Below are 25,580 nucleotides of genomic sequence, written 5' to 3'. Positions count from 1 at the left end.
TTAAGTTTCCTTGGGTTGGTGACATCATTTCCTATGGTGACATCATTTCCTGTTCTTTTTCTCAGGGTGTGGTAAATGGGATCCAAGTCAATGTATTTGTTGCTAGAGTTCTGGTTGGAATGCCATGCTTCTAGGAATTTTCGAGCGTGTCTCTGTTTGGCTTGTCCTAGGATGGATGTGTTGTCTCAGACGAAGTGGTGTACTTCCTCATCTGTATGCAAGGATACTAGTGAGAATGGGTCATGTCTTTTTGTGGTTAGTTGATGTTCATGTATTCTGGTGGCTAGTTTTCTGCCTGCTTATCCAATGTAGTGGTTGTTACAGTCCTTGCACAGTATTTTGTAAATGACATTAGTTTTGTTTGTTGTCTGTATAGGGTCTTTCAAGTTCATCAGCTGCTGGTTTATATTTGTTTTGGTGGGTTTGTGGGCTACCATGATGCCAAGAGAACTGAGTAGTTGGGCAGTTATTTCAGAGATATCTTTGATTTAGGGGGAGTGGCTGGAATTTCTGGACGTGTTTTTCTGCTTGTTGGGGTTTGTTGCTGAAAAATCAGCGGACTGTGTTCATTGGGTACCTATTCTTTTTTAATACACTGTACAGGTGATTTTCCTCTGCTATGCGTAGTTCCTCTGTGCTGCAGTGTATGGTAGCTCATTGAAATAATGTTCTAATGCGGCTTTGTTTGTGGGTGTTGGGATGATTGCTTCTGTAGTTCAGTATTTGGTCAGTATGTGTTGTTTTCCTATAGATGCTGGTTTGAAGGTCCCCATTAGCTGTTTGCTCTAATGTGACATCTCGGAATGGCAGTCTGTTCTTGTTTTCCTCCTCTTCAGTGAATTTTATGCTAGTAAGGATATTATTGATGGTCTTGAAGGTTTTTCTAATTTGTTTTGTTTAGTGATGACAAAGGCGTCATCCACGTAGCGGACCCAAAGTTTGGGTTGGATGGTTGGCAGAGCTGTTTGTTCAAGTCTCTGCATTACTGTCTCTGCTAAGAACCCTGATATTAGGAGATCCCATGGGTGTTTCCATTGGTTTGTCTGGAGGTTTTGTTGTTGAAGATGAAGTGGGCGGTAAGGCATAAGTCCACTAGCTTGATGATATTCTCCTTGCTGATGATGTTGGTGGTGTTTGGGGTATGTGTCTTAGGTTTTTCGTTGATGGATGTGAACAGGGCTATTACATCATTATTTCATCCTCTTCGATCTTAGCGTCATTGATGGTTTTCAGGAATTCTTGGGTGGAGTGGTTGGATTGGCCTGAGTCTTTGACTAAGTGTTTTAGTTTTTGGTGTAGCCCCTTGGCTAATCTGTAAGTTGGTGTTCCAGGTAGTGAGACTAAGAGTCTGAGGGGGGCTACAGCTTTGTGAATTTTGTGTAATCCGTAGAAACATGGTGTGTTGGATCCGTCTGGTTTCATTTTTTGGAAGTTGGTCTTATTTATTTCTCCAGCTTTTTGAGTAGGGCTGTGATTCGGTTCTCTAGTTGTGGGGTCGGATCTATCATCACTTGTTAGTAAATGTTGGTATCTGCAAGTAGTGCGTTTGCTTGCTCAATGTAGTCTCTTTGATTTAAAATGACTGTCAACCATCCAACCCAAACTTTGGGTCTGCTACATGGATGACACCTTCATCATCACTAAAGGAAACAAATTAGAGGAAACCTTCAAGACCATCAATAATACCCTTACTGGCATAAAAGTCGCTGAAGAGGAGGAAAACAACAACAAACTGCCGTTCCTAGATATCACAGTAGAGCGAACAGATAATGGGGAACTTCAACCCAGCGTCTACAGGAAAACAACACATACTGACCAAATATTGAATCACAGAAGCAATCATCCCAACACCCATAAACGAAGCTGCAATAGAACATTATTTCAACGAGCCACCATACACTGCAGTACAGAGGAACTATACAGAGCAGAAGAAAATCACCTATACAGTGTATTCAAAAAGAATGGGTACCCAATGAACACAGTCCGCTGATTTCTCAGCAACAAACCCCAACAAGCAGACAAAACATGTCCAGAAACCCTAGCTACACTCCACTTCATTAAAGGCACCTCGGAAATGGCTGCCAGACTACTCAGACTTCTTGGCATCATGGTAGTCTACAAACCTACCAACACTCTAAAACAGCAGCGAATTAACTTGAAAGATCCTATACAGACAACAAACAAAACTAATGTCATTTATAAAATACCTTACATGAACTGTTACAAACACAATATTGGACAAACAGGCAGAAAACTAGCCACCAGGATACCTGAACATCAACTAGCCACAAAACGACATGACCCACTCTCACTAGTATCCTTACATACAGATGAGGAAGGACACTACTTCGACTGGGACAACATATCCATCCTAGGAGAAGCCAAACAGAGACATGCACAAGAATTCCTAGAAGTATGGCATTCCAACTGGAACTCTTTCAACAAACACATTTACCACCCCCTGAGAAAAAGGGCAGGAAATGACATAACTACATGTAATGACATCACCACAGGAAGTGATGTCGCCAATCCAAGGAAGCCTAAACACATAAATAGAAAGTGGGCCGTGCCACCAGTACTTCATTCGGAGGCTCACTGATGATGTTATCTAGTATGGTGTCAAAATGTCTGAAAATGAACTTTCCAGTTCAGCGAGCAAACCTACATCCAGAACCTCAACCTGAGCTACAAATCCTCTCAAAACTCGCTCATCGTTTTGTTTTGCCTGTGGTTAGTATTTATTGGTTTGGAATAAATAATTGTCCTTTTGAAGAAATGGAATCAGGTCAGTATTTTCTAGAAACCTGATTTAATTACATGGTAAATTGGGGATATTGCCACAAATTTAATCAAAGTACCCAGTGCTAGGAGTGGTAGGGCTAAAGAATGCGCACACTTTCCTAAGGTGGATATAACAAGATATCTAATACATCCTGAGCTTGATATCCTATTGCAAACAAGATAAATATAAGAATTATTAAATTTCAAAATTGCAATCTTGCTGTCATACCTCAGTATAATCTAATTTTCCATCCTTATTGATATCAGCTTCACCAATGATCATTTTCACTTCTTCATGTGTCATCCTTTCGCCATTCTGCAGTGAAATGAAAGTGATACAAGTCATTGCGTCATATACAGCACGATGATACAGAGTAATAAAGCTGTTCACTTTATAATAAAAGAATACAAATTTAATTGAAATATTGAGATGACTATATTTTTCATGATCATTAAGAAACCTAGCAAATATTTCCATTGGGCCTGTGACATCATGGCAACATTCTACTTGCTTAATGCCATGCAAATTACATCTGTATTTAAACAAACCAATATTCTGGTTATTTGATGCAAAATTCTGCGTTATAATTTGTCAGGGTCAGGCATCTTGTCTTCCCTTTCCCTGCCATACTATACCACATGATGAACAGTGATAGGAGTTGAGAAAATACTCAGGGCAGCTGCTACAGTGGTTCTGTTTAAATGGATCACAATATGTGTTGTGAAAATCAAACCAAATATCCGGATTATTATGTTGGTCACCACTCTACGATGAGTCAGAAGCAGCACTGAAGGAGTTCTGAAGATCAACTTAAAATGTAAACTCTGTTTGTCCCTCCACTGACACTGCCTAACCTGCATCTAGGTCTTGGCTCCACCCTCTGCAACTGGATCCTCAGCTTCCTGACCCACAGACGGCAGTGAAGATCGACAACAGCACTTCCTCCTCGAGAACCCTCAACATTGGTGCCCCCCCTCGTATCTGTGAGGTGGGATAGGTGAAAGGGAAGACTTACTTCCTATATCATTTCAGGCTCAAATTCTGGGATCAGAACATGTAGAGCAGCAACATGGCTGTAGAGGGGGACATTCCAACAACCCAAAGTGCCGATCTAAGAGCAGCAATGTTGGGCAAAGGATTGGCATCACTCACATTTTGGCTTACATTCATTAAGGAGGCATGTAATGAATTTAAATAATATTCAAATTCTTCATCTTGCAATTGTAGATTTGGACGAGTTTGATAGCCTTTGGTTACCATTTGAGGTTTGGAAATATATTCTACTTTCTTTAACAAAAGAAGATAAGCACTTACAGTAGTGAGAACTTTGTAAAGCTCCTCATGTGTAAGGTAGCCATCACTATTTAGATCAAGCTTCTTGAAAGCTTTCAACAATTCACTCTTGCCTGTACGTTTTTCATTTTTCAAAATCTCGCAAAAGTCATCAAAGTTTAATTTCTTGGTATGCTGAGTCCAGTACTTCTCAAGCGTCTTCCTGGAAGGATTTCTTCCAGCCTGCTGGAGAACTATGATATAAACAAATTATGCAATCGTTTAAATAAACTAATTAGTAACATATAAATAAAGACAAAATTCTATTTTAAATTACATTTTTAAATAGTCTATCATTAGATAACTAAATTAATCAGAAGACAATTCCAGTGTAGAAACACAGACAAATCTATTTACTTGATGAGCATCCTGAGCAACTTCTGAAACAAAATGACATTAATACACTACATAGTGATGCAGAATTTATCAGTGTGTATATGAAGACATTCCAGTCAGAACCACCTCTGTCTGATTGCTGCCATCACTCAGATGAATTCAAATAAAGTCCAGTGGAAGTGCCAAGTCTCTGGTCTGATGTGCTTAACTGAAGAATTTTAGTAACAGGGTAAATTATGCTAAAAAACATGCAATCCTTCATACCCATTGAATTTTGAGCAGTTCTAACCATTTAACTTTTCTTCCATCATCATTAATTTCAGAACTTATTTACATTCAAAGTATGATGTCTACTGTGGTGGAATAAACGTAGAAAGTGCAGGGAATACTTTTGTCAACGCTGCTGAACGACCATAAGATTAGAAGAAACAGGAACAGGACTAAGCCATTCCGCTTCTCCAGTTTGCTCTACCATTCAATAGAATTATTATATTTTCCGATATTCTTCACAATCACTTTCCTGTCTTTTCCCTATAAAGCCTTGATGCCTCCTACAGATCAAGAATCCATATTTCTTACCTTAAATAAACACAAAGACTCTGCCCCATCACACTCTCAGGCAAGAAGATCCAAAGATTCACAACCCTTTGAGATAAGAAATTCCTCCATGTCTCATCTTAAATTAGTACTCCTTTATTCTGATATAATGACCTTTGATCCTAGATTCTCCCATGAGAGAGACCATCCTCTCAGCATGTGCCCTGCCAAGCCCCTTAAGAGTCCAATAAATTTCAATTAGATCACCTCTCATTCTTCTCAACTACAGTGAGTAGAGTCCCTTTTGTTTAGCCTTTGCTCCGAAGACAATCCATCCATACCAGAGATCATCCTAGTGGATATGCTCTGAACTGCCTCCAATGAAATAATTTTGTTACTTAAATAAAGGGGACCAAACTGTTCACAGTACTTCAGATGAGGTCTCCATCAACACTTTGTACAGGGTCACAGTAAGATTTCCCATTATTATACTCCAACCTCTTGAAATAAGGGCCGACATTCCACCAGGCTCCTTAATTATTTGTTGTATCTATGTGCTAGCTTTCTGTTTTTACATGGACAAGTAGCCCCCAAGTCCCTTTTTGTGACAGCTTTTGGTAACCTTTCTGCATTTTAATAATATTCTCTTCTTTTTTCCCCCCTTTCTGAAATGAACAACTTCACATTTTCCCACATTGTGCTCCATCTGCCAACATTTTGCCAACTTCAATATCTCTCTGTAAACAGTTTGTATCCCACCACTTAGGTTGTTACTGAACAGAAATATAATATTTTCTCTATAGATGCTGAGTATTTCCAGCATTTTTAAAATTCAGATTTTCAAAATATTCAGTATTTTCCTTTTGTCCATTGTAGTGGGCTTATAAATGAATAACATTGTTTTGCAAAGAGGTTTGAAGTAAATTCTAATTTGATAAGAATTATGATTTGAGTCTTTTCCAACTTTTTTTCCTATAGTTATTGTATTTTGAGCTCTTTCTAAACTCTTTTTATTGCAGATTAATTATTTTATGTATCAGATAATTATCATGGTTGCCAAACATACACTTTTCAGATCTGTCTAACCTTGTGCTGATATTCGAGAAAAAATTCAATGTTACAAGATAAATAGAACAGCAAATAAAAACTGAAAATTGAAAAACTGTAAATACTCATCAGGCCAGGCAGCAACAATGGAAAGAAACATTCTAGACTGATGATTCTTCATCAAAATTGTACTATGAGAGAAAAAATGAAAATATTTTTAAACCATCATATGGAATTTAGCTCTTTTGTCCATATGTTAACAAATACTTTGCGGTTAGGAATGGAGTACCTGGTGAAAAACAAACTGAACGTCAGTGAGCATGTTATTCTGCACAAGTGCTACTTGATAGCACTATTGAGGACATTGTCCATCACTTTTACGTATGCTTGAGAATAGACTGATTAAGTGGTGCTTGGCTGGGGTGGGTTTGTTCTGCTTTTCGTGTACAGGACAAGCCTGCAAAGTTTTTCACATATTAGGACAGTTGCCAGAACTGTTGCTGCACTAAGCACATATCTTCAAAACTATTACCAGAATGTTAGAAGGGAACACAGCCTTTGCAGTATCTATTGCTTCTAGCAGTTCCTTGCTATCACCTGGAGTGAATCAAATCAGCTGACAAGGCATCTGCAGGGGACCTCTGGAGGAGGCCAAGATGGATTATCCACTCGGTAATTCTGGCTAAAGGATGTTGAAAGGTTGTCTGCCTTAACTTTTGCACTGATGTGCTGGATTCCCCCATCACTGTGGGGATATTTGTAGTGCTTCTGCCTCCAGTGAGTTGTTTGATTGTTCACCACTATTCACAATTAGATGCAGCAGGACTGCAAAGCTGACATTTGATCAGTTAGTTATGAATTGCTTAGCTCTGTCTATCACTTAGTTCTTACGATGTTTGGCAGATAGTTAATACTGTTTTGTAGCTTCATCAGGTTGTCACCATATTTTCAGAAAATACTGGTGCTGCACCTGGCATATTGTTCTACTCTCTTCATTGAACCAGAGTTGATCCCCGAGCTTAAGGGCAACAGTAGACTGTGGGAAATACTGAGCCATGACATTGCACATTGTGTCAGGATTACAATTCTACTACTGCTGACAATTCACAGAGCCTCATGGATGCCCAGTCTTGAGTTGTTAGATTTGTTTCATGCCTGATATCTATTCCACTTAACATGGTGATAATGCCACATAACACAATGGAGGGTATCTCAGTGTGAAGACTGGACATCGTCTCCACAAGGACTGTGTGGTGGTCACTCTTATCGATGCTCTTATTGATACACCTCACAGGAGTTCAGCACAGGAAAACAAGTCCTGCTATTGCTGGGGTCACTTCAAAAGTTACATATTTTAAAAAGTACTCAGAACCCCCCCCAATTTACATGTTTTAGACCTAGATTGACAGAAAACATGGATCAGTTTGTGTACTTAACAAGAACTACTATTTATTACAAACAAACAGATTCTAACAACTAAGAACTATCATCTTATAGCTGTACTACTTGAAACTCCAACCACCTTATAAGCTCCCTCTCAACCAGCATTTACAGACAGAATAAAAACATGGGTGCTATGGGTGGAAAGAAAGTTTGGAAAGGTGGTTTAATGGTCTCTGTCCACAGGACTTGTTGAAATGATCCTTGTGTTTCCTGTGGAAACCCAAGTTGTAAAAGGCATGAAACAGAAACAGAAAATGCTGGAATTACTCAGCATATATATGGAAACACAAACAAACTTAAAGTTTCAGGTTGATGACTTTCCATCAGTATGGCGAGGTACTATATGGTTCATTAATTACAGGCATTCCAGTCTCATAAAAATTTAACATGCCCAGGAAAGACAGAATGCTCAATGTGATATATTGGCACATGCAGCAGGTGTTAAGTTTGTTCAATGATGGTACTCTCACATGGAGAACCTTGGGTTAAAACTCTATCCCAGATCTGAAATTCATAATCTAGGTCAACATTTCAGTGCAGTATTCACAAAGTACTGGATTTTCAAGTAAGCCGTCTTTTGGATAAGGTTTATACTAAGGCCCCAGCTGGACGTAAGCAATCATGCCAGTATTTTTGAAGAATCAGGAGGTCTCCTGGTGTCCTAGCCATCATTAATCTTTTAAGCGACACCAATGATTAATTAATCTAATGTTCTGTTTGTTGAACTGTATTACTTTTGCTTAACCTGAAGTTACTGCACTTTAAAAATAATTTATTAGCTATCATACTGAAGATTTGAAATGTGCTTTCCAGCTTTAATAATGTGAACTACCTTTAATAGATTTCTGCTGTTCTGACAAAAGGTCATGGACCTGAAAAGTTAACAGTTTCTCTCTCCCCAAATGCTGTCAGACCTGCTGAATATTTCCAGAGTAATGTTTTTATTTCAAATTTCCAAAATCTGTATCATTTCATTTTTGCATTATACCAGTTGTTCATGTTGAAATGTTAAGCCTCAAGTGCTGTTCACCCTATAACGTAACTTACCTATAATATTTTGAACTTAACTTTAAATCTGACAGTTTTATTTCACAAAAGTAATCCCTGCTGTTTGGCAGACAGCAATTTAACATAAATACGGTTTCATTTCAAAGAACTTGCAGCATAATGGTGTTTGGTTATTTTCAAAACATAAATTCAAAAATACAAGTATAAAAACTTTTTTAACAGTATTTACTGTTTTAATTATAACCTTACCCAGACAGAGTTGATCTTTGGAAGTGATATTCTCTAAACTGGTTCGAAATACGGTCAGGTAAGCTGCTCTACAGTTTCTGTAAAAAATCTCGTCTTCGGTGCACTGAGATCTGCCAGATTCAGCTTGCCTGGGCACAGATGAAGTAGCTGTGATGCTTCCTTGCTGAATGGACATTCTGAAAATTCAGAAGAATATGTTTTATACGAAATACCAACAGTCATCAAAGTGATAAAGGCAAGTAACCCAGGTATGGGTTAGATTCCAGAAGCATGGGGCTTTTGTAAATCGACCAACCACTTTATTTATTATTATTTTGCTTCTAGTATATTATAAGGATATGGAAGTGACAAATGTTGATTATTCAGAAGTGAAGACTAGTTAGAAATTTTAAAGGCAGATTCCACTTTTGGTCAGTTACTAAACTGCACCCACTCTTTACCAATGATGCAACATCTTTTGAAAATTTGAAGTGGTGGTTAGGATGTCAATCAAACAGGTTGCTTTGTCCTTGATAGAGTCATAGATGTACAGCACAGAAATAGATCCTTTGGTCCAACTCATCTATGCCGACCAGATTCCCAAGCTCATCCTGCCCCATTTGCCAGCACTTGGCCCATATCCTTCTGAACTCTTCCTGTTAATAATAGTGTTGAACATCTTCAGTGTTGTTGAAACTAAAACCATTCAGGCAAGTTGAAAGTTTTCCATTACTATTGATTTGTCCATTCTAAGTGGCAGACAGATTTTGAGGAATCGGGAAATGAATTATATGCTACAGAACATGCAGCCGCTGACCTGCACAAGTCACCACATTATTGACATGGCTCAAGCGGTTAAGTTTTTGGTCAAAGTAAGATGAAAAGATGAAAACAACATGGAAAGCTATGGGGTGAAAGGGACTAAGCAACTTTGCACTCAAGAACTACGGTCTGACTCTCTCTCTCGTAGCTGCAGTACTTATATGCTTGGTAAACTTAAGTTTCTGGTCACTTGCAACTCCAGGACATTGATAGTAAGGGCTTTGATGATTGCAATATCTTCAAATATTAAGGGTTATGCTCTCACTTCTTGATGGTAGTCATTGCTTTGTACTTACCTGGCAGGAATATTATTGCCATTAATGACACCAAGTCTAAATACTGATAATAAAATGATAAAGCTGCATGCAGACATGAACGGTTTTATTAACAGAGAAATTGTGAATGGAACTAAACATTGTCCAAACAACAGCAAACACCCCAAGGGAAGGTGATTGATGAAGCATCTGTGTCTAGGAGACAGTGATGGCCTGGAGTTGAGATGATGTATTTGCAAATCCTATTTATGAAGCTGGAACTAATTTTAATTACATGAAGATGCATTCCATTTTCATCACATCAAATATTTATCTAAGTTCCCTGCATTCCTTGAAGACATTTCCACTAACTTTTCCATGACGTAACTTAGTGCCCTTGCTACTGCTTCCAAACGTTCATTCAATTTCACACTTTCTAACCCTTTCCGAGTTTACAAACAAATTGCTACAAAACACCCCTCTTATTCCTCTACTATGCTAAGAATTAGAATATCTTCAGAAAAAGTAGTTTTCCCATTTTATTATGAATTCGCCCTGTTGGTCGCGTCTTAAAGCAAAACAAGTGAAATTTAAAACATCCAGTATAAGTGGAAAGAAAACTTTTACATCTTAAATATCTGAACTAGATCAGGACCACAACTAAATTGCAACTTCTTCGCATTCACAAAACTATAATGCAACTTTCCAATATTTATACTTCCAAAAAAGTTAATGTCCCTGGACTTTAATAACATTACCAAATATGCCAGTTGCCTTCCAGTTTATGAATATATTTGGAGTTAGTTCTCACCTCGCTGCCTGGGCCTTGGCTGTCACCATGGAAACCACATGGGGGAGGAAGCCGCCCTCACTATTTACCGTCCGGGTCCCGAGAAGAACCCGGTCTCAAACGATAGTTCCGGTTTCCGGACCAAAGTTGCTTCAAACTTTCCTGTTTTAATTAATCTTTACAAACTTAATTTTATAACACAGAACAAAACAAAGGGTAGTGTAAGTAGAACAAAGTTAAGCGCCTCTCGTTCCCTTATCCAGTTTATTGACTGACGTTTGTTTCCCTGTCCTTTTTATTTTCATACTTTTATCCCACCACAGATTTTCTCAGATTTCTTCGGGGGCCGAAGGTAAATCCGTTGATTTGTTCCAAATGTATTGAATTTCATCCGGGACTCTGACGTGGTTAAGGTACAGAAGGGAATTAAACCGCTACAGAACAAACACTGAAAGACTTGACCGTGCTTTGGTGGGGGAAAGTGAAGCCTGGGAAATACACGAACGCGAAGAGAATCACCCGGAATAAAGATGGAGCGACACCGAGCGGGAAAATTAAACCAGAAGGAGGATGGAGGTGAAACTACCGTGAGTGAGGAGCGAGGAGTGGGGAGAGGGGAGAAGAGAAGGGGGCGTGTGGTGGGGGTGGGGTGGGTAGGGGAGTGGGTAGGGGAGGGGTGGGGAGGGGGGTGGGTGGGGGGGGGGGGAGAGGTGGGGGAGTGGGGAGGGGTGGGGAGGGGGAGTGGGTAGGGGAGGGGGGTGGGGGAGTGGGTAGGGGAGGGGGGTGGGGAGGGGTGGGGGAGTGGGTAGGGGAGGGGAGGGGAGGGGTGGGGGAGTGGGGAGAGGTGGGGGAGTGGGGAGGGGTGGGGGTGGGGAGGGGGAGTGGGTAGGGGAGGGGGGTGGGGGAGTGGGTAGGGGAGGGGGGTGGGGAGGGGTGGGGGAGTGGGTAGGGGAGGGGAGGGGTGGGGGAGTGGGTAGGGGAGGGGTGGGGAGGGGAGGGGTGGGGGAGTGGGTAGGGGAGGGGTGGGTAGGGGAGGGGTGGGGGAGTGGGTAGAGGAGGGGTGGGGGAGTGGGTAGGGGAGGGGTGGGGGGGTGGGTAGGGGAGGGGTGGGGGGGTGGGTAGGGGAGGGGTGGGGGGGTGGGTAGGGGGGGGTGGGTAGGGGAGGGGAGGGGGGGTGGTAGGGGGGGGTGGGTAGGGGAGGGGTGGGGGGGTGGGTAGGGGAGGGGTGGGGGGGTGGGTAGGGGAGGGGTGGGGGGGGTGGGTAGGGGAGGGGTGGGGGGGGTGGGTAGGGGAGGGGTGGGGGGGGTGGGTAGGGGAGGGGTGGGGGGTGGGTAGGGGAGGGGTGGGTAGGGGAGGGTGGGGGGTGGGTAGGGGAGGGGTGGGTAGGGGAGGGGTGGGGGGTGGGTAGGGGAGGGGTGGGTAGGGGGGGGGTGGGTAGGGGAGGGGTGGGGGGGTGGGTAGGGGAGGGGTGGGGGGGTGGGTAGGGGAGGGGTGGGTAGGGGAGGGGTGGGGGGGTGGGTAGGGGGGGGGTGGGTAGGGGAGGGGTGGGTAGGGGAGGGGGGGGTGGGTAGGGGGGGTGGGTAGGGGAGGGGTGGGTAGGGGAGGGGTGGGGGGGTGGGTAGGGGAGGGGTGGGTAGGGGAGGGGTGGGGGGGGTGGGTAGGGGAGGGGTGGGTAGGGGAGGGGTGGGTAGGGGAGGGGTGGGGGGGTGGGTAGGGGAGGGGTGGGTAGGGGAGGGGTGGGTAGGGGAGGGGTGGGGGGGTGGGTAGGGGAGGGGTGGGTAAGGGAGGGGTGGGTGGGGGTGGGTAGGGGAGGGGTGGGTAGGGGAGGGGTGGGTAGGGGAGGGGTGGGGGGGTGGGTAGGGGAGGGGTGGGGGGGTGGGTAGGGGAGGGGTGGGTAGGGGAGGGGTGGGGGGGTGGGTAGGGGAGGGGTGGGGGGGGTGGGTAGGGGAGGGGTGGGTAGGGGAGGGGTGGGGGGGTGGGTAGGGGAGGGGTGGGGGGGTGGGTGGTGGGGGGGTGGGGTAGGGGAGGGGTGGAGGGGTGGGGGGGGTGGGTAGGGGAGGGGTGGGGGGGTGGGTAGGGGGGGGTGGGTAGGGGAGGGGTGGGGGGGTGGGTAGGGGAGGGGTGGGGGGGTGGGTAGGGGAGGGGTGGGGGGGTGGGTAGGGGGGGTGGGTAGGGGAGGGGTGGGGGGGTGGGTAGGGGAGGGGTGGGGGGGTGGGTAGGGGGGGGTGGGTAGGGGAGGGGTGGGGGGGTGGGTAGGGGAGGGGGTGGGGGGGGTGGGTAGGGGAGGGGTGGGGGGGTGGGTAGGGGAGGGGTGGGGGGGTGGGGTAGAGGAGGGGTGGGGGGGTGGGTAGGGGAGGGGTGGGGGGGTGGGTAGGGGGGGGTGGGTAGGGGAGGGGTGGGGGGGTGGGTAGGGGAGGGGTGGGTAGGGGAGGGGTGGGGGGGGGGGTGTGGGGTGGGGGGGTGGGTGGGGAGGGGTGGGGGGGTGGGTAGGGGAGGGGTGGGGGGGTGGGTAGGGGAGGGGTGGGGGGGTGGTTTGGGGAGGGGTGGGGGGGGTGGGTAGGGGAGGGGTGGGTAGGGGAGGGGTGGGGGGGGTGGGTAGGGGAGGGGTGGGGGGGTGGGTAGGGGAGGGGGTGGGTAGGGGAGGGGTGGGGGGGGTGGGTAGGGGAGGGGTGGGTAGGGGAGGGGTGGGTAGGGGAGGGGTGGGGGGGTGGGGAGGGGTGGGTAGGGGAGGGTGGGTAGGGGAGGGGTGGGTAGGGGAGGGGTGGGGGGGTGGGTAGGGGAGGGGTGGGTAGGGGAGGGGTGGGGGGGTGGGTAGGGGAGGGGTGGGGGGGTGGGTAGGGGAGGGGTGGTTAGGGGAGGGGTGGGGGGGTGGGTTAGGGGAGGGGTGGGGGGGTGGGTAGGGGAGGGGTGGGTGGGGTGGGGGGGTGGGTGGGGAGGGGTGGGGGGGGTGGGTAGGGGTGGGGTGGGTGGGGGAGGGGTGGGGGGGTGGGGTAGGGGAGGGGTGGGTAGGGGAGGGGTGGGTTGGGGAGGGGTGGGGGGGTGGGTAGGGGAGGGGTGGGTAGGGGAGGGGTGGGGTAGGGGAGGGGTGGGGGGTGGGTAGGGGAGGGGTGGGGGGGTGGGTAGGGGTGGGGGTGGGGGGGTGGGTAGGGGAGGGGTGGGGGGGTGGGTAGGGGAGGGGGGGGGGGTGGGTAGGGGAGGGGTGGGTAGGGGGGGGTGGGGGGGTGGGTAGGGGAGGGGTGGGGGGGTGGGTAGGGGGGGGTGGGTAGGGAGGGGGTGGGGGGGGTGGGTAGGGGGGGGGTGGGGGGGTGGGTAGGGGGGGTGTGGGGTGGGTGGGGGGGGTGGGGGGGTGGGTGGGGGGGGGGGGGGGGGGTGGGTGGGGGGGTGGGGGGGTGGGTAGGGGAGGGGTGGGGGGGTGGGTAGGGGGGGGTGGGGGGGGGGTGGGGTGGGGTTGGGTGGGGGGTGGGGTGGGGTGGGGGGGGGTGGGGTGGGGGGGGGGGGGGGTGGGGTAGGGGGGGGTGGGGTGGGGGGGTGGGGGGGGGGTAGGGGTGGGGTGGGGGGTGGGGTGGTGGGGGGGTGGGTAGGGGAGGGGTGGGGGGTGGGGGGTGGGTAGGGGAGGGGTGGGGGGGGGTGGGTAGGGGGGGGTGGGTAGGGGAGGGGTGGGGGGTGGGTAGGGGAGGGGTGGGGGGGTGGGTAGGGGGGTGGGTAGGGAGGGGTGGGGGGGTGGGTAGGGGTGGGGTGGGGGGGTGGGGTAGGGGGGGTGGGTAGGGGAGGGGTGGGGGGGTGGGTAGGGGGGGGTGGGGGGGGTGGGTAGGGGGGGGTGGGTAGGGGAGGGGTGGGGGGGTGGGTAGGGGGGGGTGGGGGGTGGGTAGGGGGGGGGGTGGGTAGGGGAGGGGTGGGGGGGGTGGGTAGGGGAGGGGTGGGGGGGTGGGTAGGGGGGGGTGGGTAGGGGAGGGGTGGGGGGGTGGGTAGGGGAGGGGTGGGGGGGTGGGTAGGGGGGGGTGGGTAGGGGAGGGGTGGGGGGTGGGTAGGGGAGGGGTGGGGGGGTGGGTAGGGGAGGGGTGGGGGGGTGGGTAGGGGAGGGGTGGGGGGGTGGGTAGGGGAGGGGTGGGGGGTGGGTAGGGGAGGGGTGGGGGGGTGGGTAGGGGAGGGGTGGGGGGGTGGGTAGGGGAGGGGTGGGGTGGTGGGTAGAGGAGGGGTGGTGGGGTGGGTAGAGGAGGGGTGGGGGGGTGGGTTGGGGAGGGGTGGGGGGGTGGGTAGGGGAGGGGTGGGTAGGGGAGGGGTGGGGGGGTGGGTAGGGGAGGGGTGGGGGGGTGGGTAGGGGAGGGGTGGGTAGGGGAGGGGTGGGGGGGTGGGTAGGGGAGGGGTGGGTAGGGGAGGGGTGGGGGGGTGGGTAGGGGAGGGTGGGTAGGGAGGGGTGGGGGGGTGGGTAGGGGAGGGGTGGGTAGGGGAGGGGTGGGGGGGGTGGGTAGGGGAGGGGTGGGTAGGGGAGGGGTGGGGGGGTGGGTAGGGGAGGGGTGGGTAGGGGAGGGGGGGGGGGAAGGGGAGGGGTGGGGGGGTGGGTAGGGGAGGGGTGGGGGGGTGGGTAGGGGAGGGGTGGGGGGGTGGGTAGGGGAGGGGTGGGTAGGGGAGGGGTGGGGGGGTGGGTAGGGGAGGGGTGGGTAGGGGAGGGGTGGGGGGGTGGGTAGGGGGAGGGGTGGGGGAGGGGTGGGTAGGGGAGGGGTGGGTAGGGGAGGGTGGGGGGGGTGGGTGGGGGGAGGGGGTGGGTAGGGGAGGGGTGGGTAGGGGAGGGGTGGGGGAGGGGTGGGTAGGGGAGGGGTGGGTAGGGGAGGGGTGGGGGTGGGTAGGGGAGGGGTGGGGGGGTGGGTAGGGGAGGGGTGGGGGGGTGGGTGGGGAGGGTGGGGGGGGTGGGGGGTGGGTAGGGGAGGGGTGGGGAGGGGTGGGTAGGGGAGGGGTGGGGGGTGGGTAGGGGAGGGGTGGGTAGGGGAGGGGTGGGTAGGGGAGGGGTGGGGGGGTGGGTAGGGGAGGGGTGGGTAGGGGAGGGGTGGGGGGGTGGGTAGGGGAGTGGTGGGGAGGGGAGGGGTGGGGGGGGTGGGGAGGGGAGGGGTGGGTGGGTGGGTAGGGGAGGGGTGGGTAGGGGAGGGGTGGGGGGGGGTGGGGAGGGGAGGGGTGGGGGGGGGTGGGTAGGGGGAGGGGTGGGTAGGGGAGGGGTGGGGGGGTGGGGAGGGGAGGGGTGGGGGGGTGGGGTAGGGGAGGGTGGGGTAGGGGAGGGGTGGGGGGGTGGGTAGGGGAGGGGTGGGTAGGGGAGGGGTGGGGGGGTGGGGAGGGGAGGGGTGGGGGGGTGGGGAGGGGAGGGGTGGGGGGTGGGTAGGGGAGGGGTGGGGGGGTGGGTAGGGGAGGGGTGGGTAGGGGAGGGGTGGGGGGGTGGGTAGGGGGGGGGTGGGGAGGGGAGGGGTGGGGGGGTGGGTAGGGGAGGGGTGGGTAGGGGAGGTGTGGGGGGTGGGTAGGGGAGGGGTGGGTAGGGGAGGGGTGGGGGGGTGGGTAGGGGAGGGGTGGGTAGGGGAGGGGTGGGGGGGTGGGGAGGGGTGGGTAGGGGAGGGGTGGGTAGGGGAGGGGTGGGGGGGTGGGTAGGGGAGGGGTGGGGGGGTGGGTAGGGGAGGGGTGGGTAGGGGAGGGGTGGGGGGGGTGGGTAGGGGAGGGGTGGGTAGGGGAGGGGTGGGGGGTGGGTAGGGGAGGGGTGGGTAGGGGAGGGGTGGGGGGTGGGTAGGGGAGGGGTGGGTAGGTGGGTAGGGGAGGGGTGGGTAGGGGAGGGGTGGGGGGGTGGGTAGGGGAGGGGTGGGTAGGGGAGGGGTGGGGGGGTGGGTAGGGGAGGGGTGGGGAGGGGAGGGGTGGGGAGGGGAGGGGTGGGGGGTGGGTAGGGGAGGGGTGGGTAGGGGAGGGGTGGGTAGGGGAGGGGTGGGGGGGTGGGTAGGGGAGGGGTGGGGGGGGTGGGTAGGGGAGGGGTGGGGGGGTGGGTAGTGGGGGGGTGGGTAGGGGAGGGGTGGGGGGGTGGGTAGGGGAGGGGTGGGTAGGGGAGGGGTGGGGGGGTGGGTAGGGGAGGGGTGGGGGGGTGGGTAGGGGAGGGGTGGGTAGGGGAGGGGTGGGGGGGTGGGTAGGGGAGGGGTGGGTAGGGGAGGGGTGGGGGGGTGGGTAGGGGAGGGGTGGGTAGGGAGGGTGGGGGGGGTGGGTAGGGGAGGGGTGGGTAGGGGAGGGTGGGGTAGGGGGGGGGGTGGGTAGGGGAGGGGTGGGTCGGGGAGGGGTGGGGGGGTGGGTAGGGGAGGGGTGGGGGGGTGGGTAGGGGAGGGGTGGGTCGGGGAGGGGTGGGTAGGGGAGGGGTGGGGGGGTGGGTAGGGGAGGGGTGGGTAGGGGAGGGGTGGGGGGGTGGGTAGGGGAGGGGTGGGTAGGGGAGGGGTGGGTAGGGGAGGGGTGGGGGGGTGGGTAGGGGAGGGGTGGGTAGGGGAGGGGTGGGGGGGTGGGTAGGGGAGGGGTGGGGGGGTGGGTAGGGGAGGGGTGGGTAGGGGAGGGGTGGGGGGGTGGGTAGGGGAGGGGTGGGGGGGTGGGTAGGGGAGGGGTGGGTAGGGGAGGGGTGGGTAGGGGAGGGGTGGGGGGGTGGGTAGGGGAGGGGTGGGTAGGGGAGGGGTGGGGGGGTGGGTAGGGGAGGGGTGGGTAGGGGAGGGGTGGGTAGGGGAGGGGTGGGGGGGTGGGTAGGGGAGGGGTGGGTAGGGGAGGGGTGGGTAGGGAGGGGTGGGGGGGTGGGTAGGGGAGGGGTGGGTAGGGGAGGGGTGGGTAGGGGAGGGGTGGGGGGGTGGGTAGGGGAGGGGTGGGTAGGGGAGGGGTGGGGGGGTGGGTAGGGGAGGGGTGGGTAGGGGAGTGGTGGGTAGGGGAGGGGTGGGGGGGTGGGTAGGGGAGGGGTGTGGGGGGGTGGGGAGGGGTGGGGAGGGGTGGGGGGGTGGGTAGGGGAGGGGTGGGGAGGGGTGGGGGGGTGGGTAGGGGAGGGGTGGGGAGGGGTGGGGGGGTGGGGAGGGGTGGGGGGGTGGGTAGGGGAGGGGTGGGTAGGGGAGGGGTGGGGGGGTGGGTAGGGGAGGGGTGGGTAGGGGAGGGGTGGGGGGGTGGGTAGGGGAGGGGTGGGTAGGGGAGGGGTGGGGGGGTGGGTAGGGGGGGGGTGGGTAGGGGAGGGGGTGGGTAGGGGAGGGGTGGGTAGGGGAGGGGTGGGGGGGGTGGGTAGGGGAGGGGTGGGGGGTTGGGTAGGGGAGGGGTGGGGGGGTGGGTAGGGGAGGGGTGGGGGGGTGGGTAGGGGAGGGGTGGGGGGGTGGGTAGGGGAGGGGTGGGTAGGGGAGGGGTGGGGGGGTGGGTAGGGGAGGGGTGGGTAGGGGAGGGGTGGGGGGGTGGGTAGGGGAGGGGTGGGGTAGGGGAGGGGTGGGGGGGTGGGGGGGGGGGTGGGGTAGGGGGGGGGGGGGGGGGTGGGGTGGGGTGGGGTGGTGGGGGGGGTGGGGGGGGTGGGTAGGGGAGGGGTGGGTTGGGGAGGGGTGGGGGGGTGGGTAGGGGTGGGGTGGGTGGGGTGGGGTGGGGGGGGTGGGTAGGGTGGGGTGGGTGGGGTGGGGTGGGGGGTGGGTAGGGGAGGGGGGGGGGTGGGGTGGGGTGGGGGGGTGGGGTAGGGGGGGTGGGGTGGGTAGGGGGGGGGGGTGGGGGGGTGGGTAGGGGAGGGGGGGGGGTGGGTAGGGGAGGGGTGGGGGTGGGTGGGGGGGGGGGGGTGGGTAGGGGGGGGGTGGGGGGGGTGGGGGGGTGGGGTGGGAGGGGTGGGGGGGTGGGTTGGGGGGGGGGTGGTGGGGTGGGTGGGGTGGGTGGGGTGGGGGGTGGGGTGGGGGGGGGTGGGGTGGGGTGGGGGTGGGGGGGTGGGGTGGGGAGGGGGTGGGGGTGGGTAGGGGAGGGGTGGGGGGGTGGGTAGGGGAGGGGTGGGGGGGGTGGGGTAGGGGGGGGTGGGGGGGTGGGTAGGGGAGGGGTGGGGTAGGGGAGGGGTGGGGGGGGTGGGTAGGGGAGGGGGGGGGGGTGGGTAGGGGAGGGGTGGGGGGGTGGGTAGGGGAGGGGTGGGTAGGGGTGGGGTGGGGGGGTGGGTAGGGAGGGGTGGGGGGTGGGTAGGGGGAGGGGGTGGGTAGGGGAGGGGTGGGGGGGTGGGTAGGGGAGGGGTGGGTAGGGGGGGGGGGGGGGTGGGTGGGGGGGGTGGGTAGGGGAGGGGGGGGTGGGTAGGGGAGGGGTGGGTTGGGGAGGGGTGGGGGGGTGGGTAGGGGAGGGGTGGGTAGGGGAGGGGTGGGGGGGTGGGTAGGGGAGGGGTGGGTAGGGGAGGGGGGGGGGGGTGGGTGGGAGGGGTGGGTAGGGAGGGGTGGGGGGGGTGGGTAGGGGGGGGGGTGGGTAGGGGGGAGGGGTGGGGGGGTGGGTAGGGGAGGGTGGGTAGGGGAGGGGTGGGGGGGTGGGTAGGGGCGGGGTGGGTAGGGGAGGGGTGGGGGGGGTGGGTAGGGGCGGGGTGGGTGGGGGAGTGGGTGGGGGGGGTGGGTAGGGGAGGGGTGGGGGGGTGGGTAGGGGGGGGTGGTAGGGGAGGGGTGGGGGGGGTGGGTAGGGGAGGGGTGGGGGGGTGGGTAGGGGAGGGGTGGGGGGGTGGGTAGGGGAGGGGGTGGGGGGGGTGGGTAGGGGAGGGGTGGGGGGGTGGGTAGGGGAGGGGTGGGGGGGGTGGGTAGGGGAGGGGTGGGGGGGTGGGTAGGGGAGGGGTGGGTAGGGGAGGGGTGGGGGGGTGGGTAGGGGAGGGGTGGGTAGGGGAGGGGTGGGGGGTGGGTAGGGGAGGGGTGGGTAGGGGAGGGGTGGGTAGGGGAGGGGTGGGGGAGTGGGTAGGGGAGGGGTGGGGGGGTGGGTAGGGGAGGGGGTGGGTAGGGGAGGGGTGGGGGAGTGGGTAGGGGAGGGGTGGGGGGGGTGGGTAGGGGAGGGGTGGGTAGGGGAGGGGTGGGGGGGTGGGTAGGGGAGGGGTGGGTAGGGGAGGGGTGGATAGGGGAGGGGTGGGGGGGTGGGTAGGGGAGGGGTGGGTAGGGGAGGGGTGGGGGGGTGGGTAGGGGAGGGGTGGGTAGGGGAGGGGTGGGGGGGTGGGTAGGGGGGGGGTGGGTAGGGGAGGGGTGGGTAGGGGAGGGGTGGGGGGGTGGGTAGGGGAGGGGTGGGGGGGGTGGGTAGGGGAGGGGTGTGGGGGGTGGGGTAGGGGAGGGGTGGGTAGGGGAGGGGTGGGGGGGGTGGGTAGGGGAGGGGTGGGGGGGTGGGTAGGGGAGGGGTGGGGGGGTGGGTAGGGGAGGGGTGGGGGGGGTGGGTAGGGGAGGGGTGGGTAGGGGAGGGGTGGGGGGGTGGGTAGGGGAGGGGTCGGTAGGGGAGGGGTGGGGGGGTGGGTAGGGGAGGGGTGGGTAGGGGAGGGGTGGGGGGGTGGGTAGGGGAGGGGTGGGTAGGGGAGGGGTGGGGGGGTGGGTAGGGGGGTGGGTAGGGGAGGGGTGGGGGGGTGGGTAGGGGGGGTGGGTAGGGGGGGGTGGGTAGGGGAGGGGTGGGTAGGGGAGGGGTGGGGGGTGGGTAGGGGAGGGGTGGGGGGGTGGGTAGGGGAGGGGTGGGGGGGTGGGTAGGGGAGGGGTGGGGGGGTGGGTAGGGGAGGGGTGGGTAGGGGAGGGGTGGGGGGGTGGGTAGGGGAGGGGTGGGGAGGGGTGGGGGGGTGGGTAGGGGAGGGGTGGGGGGGTGGGTAGGGGAGGGGTGGGGGGGTGGGTAGGGGAGGGGTGGGGAGGGGTGGGAGGGTGGGGTAGGGGAGGGGTGGGGGGGTGGGTAGGGGAGGGGTGGGGGGGTGGGTAGGGGAGGGGTGGGTAGGGGAGGGGTGGGGGGGTGGGTAGGGGAGGGGTGGGGGGGTGGGGAGGGGAGGGGTGGGTAGGGGAGGGGTGGGGTAGGGGAGGGGTGGGGGGTGGGTAGGGGGGGGGTGGGTAGGGGAGGGGTGGGTGGTGGGGGGGTGGGTAGGGGAGGGGTGGGTAGGGGAGGGGTGGGGGGGGTGGGTAGGGTGGGGTGGGTAGGGGAGGGGTGGGGGGGGTGGGTAGGGGAGGGGTGGGTAGGGGAGGGGTGGGGGGGTGGGTAGGGGAGGGGTGGGTAGGGGAGGGGTGGGGGGGGTGGGTAGGGGAGGGGTGGGTAGGGGAGGGGTGGGGGGGGTGGGTAGGGGAGGGGTGGGTAGGGGAGGGGTGGGGGGGTGGGTAGGGGAGGGGTGGGTAGGGGAGGGGTGGGGGGGTGGGTAGGGGGGGGTGGGTAGGGGAGGGGTGGGGGGGTGGGTAGGGGAGGGGTGGGGGGGTGGGGAGGGGAGGGGTGGGGGGGTGGGTAGGGGAGGGGTGGGGGGGGTGGGTAGGGGAGGGGTGGGTAGGGGAGGGGTGGGTAGGGGAGGGGTGGGTAGGGGAGGGGTGGGTAGGGGAGGGGTGGGGGGGTGGGTAGGGGAGGGGTGGGGGGGTGGGGAGGGGAGGGGTGGGGGGGGGGTGGGTAGGGGAGGGGTGGGTAGGGGAGGGGTGGGGGGGTGGGTAGGGGAGGGGTGGGGAGGGGAGGGGTGGGGGGGTGGGTAGGGGAGGGGTGGGGAGGGGAGGGGTGGGGGGGTGGGTAGGGGAGGGGTGGGTAGGGGAGGGGTGGGGGGGTGGGGAGGGGAGGGGTGGGGGGGTGGGTAGGGAGGGGTGGGGGGGTGGGTAGGGGAGGGGTGGGGGGGTGGGTAGGGGAGGGGTGGGGAGGGGTGGGTAGGGGAGGGGTGGGTAGGGGAGGGGTGGGTAGGGGAGGGGTGGGTAGGGGAGGGGTGGGGGGGTGGGTAGGGGAGGGGTGGGGGGGTGGGGAGGGGAGGGGTGGGGGGGGGTGGGTAGGGGAGGGGTGGGTAGGGGAGGGGTGGGGGGGTGGGTAGGGGAGGGGTGGGGAGGGGAGGGGTGGGGGGTGGGTAGGGGAGGGGTGGGGAGGGGAGGGGTGGGGGGGTGGGTAGGGGAGGGGTGGGGAGGGGAGGGGTGGGGGGGGTGGGTAGGGGAGGGGTGGGGAGGGGAGGGGTGGGGGGGGTGGGTAGGGGAGGGGTGTGGAGGGGGAGGGGTGGGGGGGTGGGTAGGGGAGGGGTGGGGAGGGGAGGGGTGGGGGGGTGGGTAGGGGAGGGGTGGGAGGGGAGGGGTGGGGGGGGTGGGTAGGGGAGGGGTGGGGAGGGGAGGGGTGGGGGGGTGGGTAGGGGAGGGGTGGGGAGGTGGGTAGGGGAGGGGTGGGGGGTGGGGAGGGGGTGGGGAGGTGGGTAGGGGAGGGGTGGGGGGGTGGGTAGGGGAGGGGTGGGGAGGGGGGGGGTGGGTAGGGGAGGGGTGGGGAGGGGAGGGGTGGGGGGGTGGGTAGGGTAGGGGAGGGGTGGGGAGGGGAGGGGGGGGGGGGTGGGTAGTGGAGGGGTGGGGAGGGGAGGGGTGGGGGGGTGGGTAGGGGAGGGGGGGGGGTGGGTAGGGGAGGGGTGGGGAGGGGAGGGGTGGGGGGGTGGGTAGGGTAGGGGAGGGGTGGGGAGGGGAGGGGTGGGGGGGTGGGTAGTGGAGGGGTGGGGAGGGGAGGGGTGGGGGGGTGGGTAGGGGAGGGGAGGGGTGGGGGGGTGGGTAGGGGAGGGGTGGGGAGGGGAGGGGTGGGGAGGGGAGGGGTGGGGGGGTGGGTAGGGGAGGGGAGGGGTGGGGGGGTGGGTAGGGGAGGGGTGGGGAGGGGAGGGTGGGGAGGGGAGGGGTGGGTAGGGGAGGGGTGGCGGGGTGGGTAGGGGAGGGGTGGGGAGGGGAGGGGTGGGTAGGGGAGGGGTGGCGGGGTGGGTCGGGGAGGGGTGGGTAGGGGAGGGGTGGGGGGGTGGGTAAGGGAGGGGTGGGTAGGGGAGGGGTGGGGGGGTGGGTAGGGGAGGGGTGGGTAGGGGAGGGGTGGGGGGGTGGGTAGGGGAGGGGTGGGTAGGGGAGGGGTGGGTGGGGGTGGGTCGGGGAGGGGTGGGTAGGGGAGGGGTGGGTGGGGGTGGGTAGGGGAGGGGTGGTTAGGGGAGGGGTGGGGGGGTGGGTAGGAAGGGGTGGGTGGGGTTGGGTCGGGGAGGGGTGGGTAGGGGAGGGGTGGGTGGGGTGGGTAGGGGAGGGGTGGGTAGGGGAGGGGTGGGGGGGTGGGTAGGGGAGGGGTGGGTAGGGGAGGGGTGGGGGGGGTGGGTAGGGGAGGGGTGGGTAGGGGAGGGGTGGGGGGGTGGGTAGGGGAGGGGTGGGTAGGGGAGGGGTGGGGGGGTGGGTAGGGGAGGGGTGGGGGGGTGGGTAGGGGAGGGGTGGGGGGGTGGGTAGGGGAGGGGTGGGGGGGTGGGTAGGGGAGGGGTGGGTAGGGGAGGGGTGGGGGGGTGGGTAGGGGAGGGGTGGGTAGGGGGGTAGGGGAGGGGTGGGGGGGTGGGTAGGGGAGGGGTGGGTAGGGGAGGGGTGGGGGGGTGGGTAGGGGAGGGGTGGGTAGGGGGGTAGGGAGGGGTGGGTAGGGGAGGGGTGGGGAGGGGTGGGTAGGGGGGTAGGGGAGGGGTGGGTAGGGGAGGGGTGGGTAGGGGGGGTAGGGGAGGGGTGGGTAGGGGAGGGGTGGGTAGGGGGGTAGGGGAGGGGTGGGTAGGGGAGGGGTGGGTAGGGGAGGGGTGGGGTAGGGGGGTAGGGGAGGGGTGGGTAGGGGAGGGGTGGGGGGGTGGGTAGGGGAGGGGTGGGTAGGGGAGGGGTGGGGGGGTGGGTAGGGGAGGGGGGGGGGGGGAGGGGGGGAGGGGTGGGTAGGGGGAGGGAGGGGTGGGTAGGGGAGGGGTGGGGGGGTGGGTAGGGGAGGGGTGGGTAGGGGAGGGGTGGGGGGGTGGGTAGGGGAGGGGTGGGTAGGGGAGGGGTGGGGGGGTGGGTGGGGAGGGGTGGGTAGGGGAGGGGTGGGTGGGTAGGGGAGGGGTGGGGGGGTGGGTAGGGGAGGGGTGGGTAGGGGAGGGGTGGGGGGTGGTTGGGGAGGGGTGGGTAGGGGAGGGGTGGGGGGGTGGGTAGGGAGGGGTGGGTAGGGGAGGGGTGGGGAGGGGTGGGTAGGGGGGTGGGGGGTGGGTAGGGGAGGGGGGGTAGGGGAGGGTGGGGGGGTGGGTAGGGGTGGGGTGGGGGGGTGGGTAGGGGAGGGGTGGGGGGGGTGGGTTGGGGAGGGGTGGGTAGGGGAGGGGTGGGGGGGTGGGTAGGGGTGGGGTGGGTAGGGGGGGTGGGGGATGGTAGGGGAGGGGTGGGTAGGGGAGGGGTGGGTAGGGGAGGGGTGGGTAGGGGTGGGGTGGGGGGGTGGGTAGGGGAGGGGTGGGGGGGGGGGGTAGGGGAGGGGTGGGGGGTGGGTAGGGGAGGGGTGGGGGGGTGGGTAGGGGAGGGGTGGGGGGGGGTGGGGGGTGGGTAGGGGAGGGGTGGGGGGGGTAGGGGAGGGGGGTAGGGGAGGGGTGGGGGGCTGGGTAGGGGGAGGGGTGGGTGGGGTGGGTGGGTAGGGGAGGGGTGGGTAGGGGAGGGGTGGGGGGGTGGGTAGGGGTGGGGGGGGGTGGGTAGGGGAGGGGTGGGGGGGTGGGTAGGGGGGTGGGGGGGGTGGGTAGGGTGGGTGGGGGGTGGGTGGGGGGGTGGGTAGGGGAGGGGTGGGGGGGGTGGGTAGGGGAGGGGTGGGTAGGGGGGTGGGGGTGGGTAGGGGGTGGTGGGTAGGGGAGGGTGGGGTGGGGTGGGGGGGGTGGGGTAGGGGAGGGGTGGGGGGGTGGGTAGGGGAGGGGTGGGGGGGTGGGTAGGGGAGGGGTGGGGGGGGGGGTGGGGTGGGGGGGGGGGTGGGGTGGGGGGGGGGTGGGGGGGGTGGGTAGGGGAGGGGTGGGGGTGGGGAGGGGTGGGGGGGTGGGTAGGGGAGGGGTGGGTAGGGGAGGGGTGGGGGGGTGGGGAGGGGTGGGGTGGGTAGGGGTGGGGTGGGTGGGGAGGGGTGGGGGGGTGGGTAGGGGAGGGGTGGGTAGGGGGGGGGGGGGGTGGGGGAGGGGTGGGGGTGGGTTGGGGTGGGGGGGGGGGGGGTAGGGGAGGGGTGGGGGGGGTGGGTGGGGGGGGGGGTGGGTAGGGGAGGGGTGGGGGGGTGGGTAGGGGGGGTGGGGGGGAGGGGTGGGGGGGTGGTGGGGAGGGGTGGGGGGGGTGGGTAGGGGTGGGGGGGTAGGGGTGGGGTGGGGGGGGGGGTGGGGTGGGGGGGAGGGTGGGTGGGGGGGGGGGGTGGGTTGGGGAGGGGTGGGTGGGGGGGGTGGGGGGGTGGGTAGGGGAGGGGTGGGTAGGGGAGGGGTGGGGGGGGGGTAGGGGAGGGGTGGGTAGGGGAGGGGTGGGGTGGGGGGGGGGGGTAGGGGAGGGGGTGGGTGGGGGTGGGGGTGGGGGGGGTGGGTAGGGGTGGGGTGGGTAGGGGAGGGGTGGGGGGGGTGGGTAGGGGAGGGGTGGGGGGTGGGTAGGGGAGGGGTGGGGGGGTGGGTAGGGGAGGGGTGGGTAGGGGAGGGGTGGGGGGGTGGGTAGGGGAGGGGTGGGTAGGGGAGGGGTGGGGGGTGGGTGGGGGGGGTGGGTAGGGGAGGGGTGGGGGGGTGGGTAGGGGGGGGTGGGTAGGGGGGGGTGGGGGGTGGTAGGGGAGGGGTGGGTAGGGGAGGGGTGGGGGGTGGGTAGGGGAGGGGTGGGGGGGGGGGTGGGTAGGGGAGGGGTGGGTAGGGGAGGGGTGGGTAGGGGAGGGGTGGGGGGGTGGGTAGGGGAGGGGTGAGGGGTGTGGAGGGGAGGGGTGGGGAGGGGTGGGTAGGGGTGGAGGGGTGGGTAGGGGAGGGGTGGGTAGGGGAGGGGTGGGGGGGGGGTGGGTAGGGGAGGGGTGGGGGGGGTGGGTAGGGGAGGGGTGGTTTGGGGGGGGTGGGTAGGGGAAGTGGTGGGGGGGGTGGGTAGAGGAGGGGTGGGGGTGTGGG

At 60.5% G+C, this 25,580-nt stretch overlaps 2 protein-coding genes across 3 annotated transcripts in view; one reads left to right on the top strand and one right to left on the bottom strand.

Annotated features, from left to right (window-relative positions):
* The window catches only part of efcab7 (EF-hand calcium binding domain 7), a 92,927-nt gene extending 81,938 nt beyond the window's left edge, over positions 1 to 10,989 (bottom strand). Inside the window, exons 1-4 of one of the 2 annotated variants that reach the window (XM_072574041.1) lie at positions 10,601 to 10,989; positions 8,735 to 8,910; positions 4,097 to 4,308; positions 3,011 to 3,097 (exon numbers count right to left, since the gene is read on the bottom strand). In XM_072574041.1, coding sequence (XP_072430142.1) covers positions 3,011 to 3,097; positions 4,097 to 4,308; positions 8,735 to 8,910; positions 10,601 to 10,629 — 504 coding nt within the window. In that variant the 5' untranslated portion in view covers positions 10,630 to 10,989. Of the gene's footprint in view, positions 1 to 3,010; positions 3,098 to 4,096; positions 4,309 to 8,734; positions 8,911 to 10,547 lie in introns of both variants that reach the window. The other variant, XM_072574042.1, reaches the window with a different exon arrangement.
* Positions 10,990 to 11,054: 65 nt separating this feature from the next.
* itgb3bp (integrin subunit beta 3 binding protein) overlaps positions 11,055 to 25,580 on the top strand; it is a 32,448-nt gene continuing 17,922 nt past the window's right edge. The window contains exon 1 of the mRNA XM_072574045.1: positions 11,055 to 11,166. Within this exon, the coding sequence (XP_072430146.1) occupies positions 11,150 to 11,166 (17 nt within the window). The 5' untranslated portion in view covers positions 11,055 to 11,149. The remainder of the gene's footprint in view (positions 11,167 to 25,580) is intronic.

The sequence above is a fragment of the Chiloscyllium punctatum genome, chromosome 7, assembly GCF_047496795.1.
Source record: "Chiloscyllium punctatum isolate Juve2018m chromosome 7, sChiPun1.3, whole genome shotgun sequence".
In the NCBI taxonomy this organism is placed as follows: Eukaryota; Metazoa; Chordata; class Chondrichthyes; order Orectolobiformes; family Hemiscylliidae; genus Chiloscyllium; species Chiloscyllium punctatum.
This window is presented reverse-complemented; position numbering and strand designations above follow the sequence as displayed.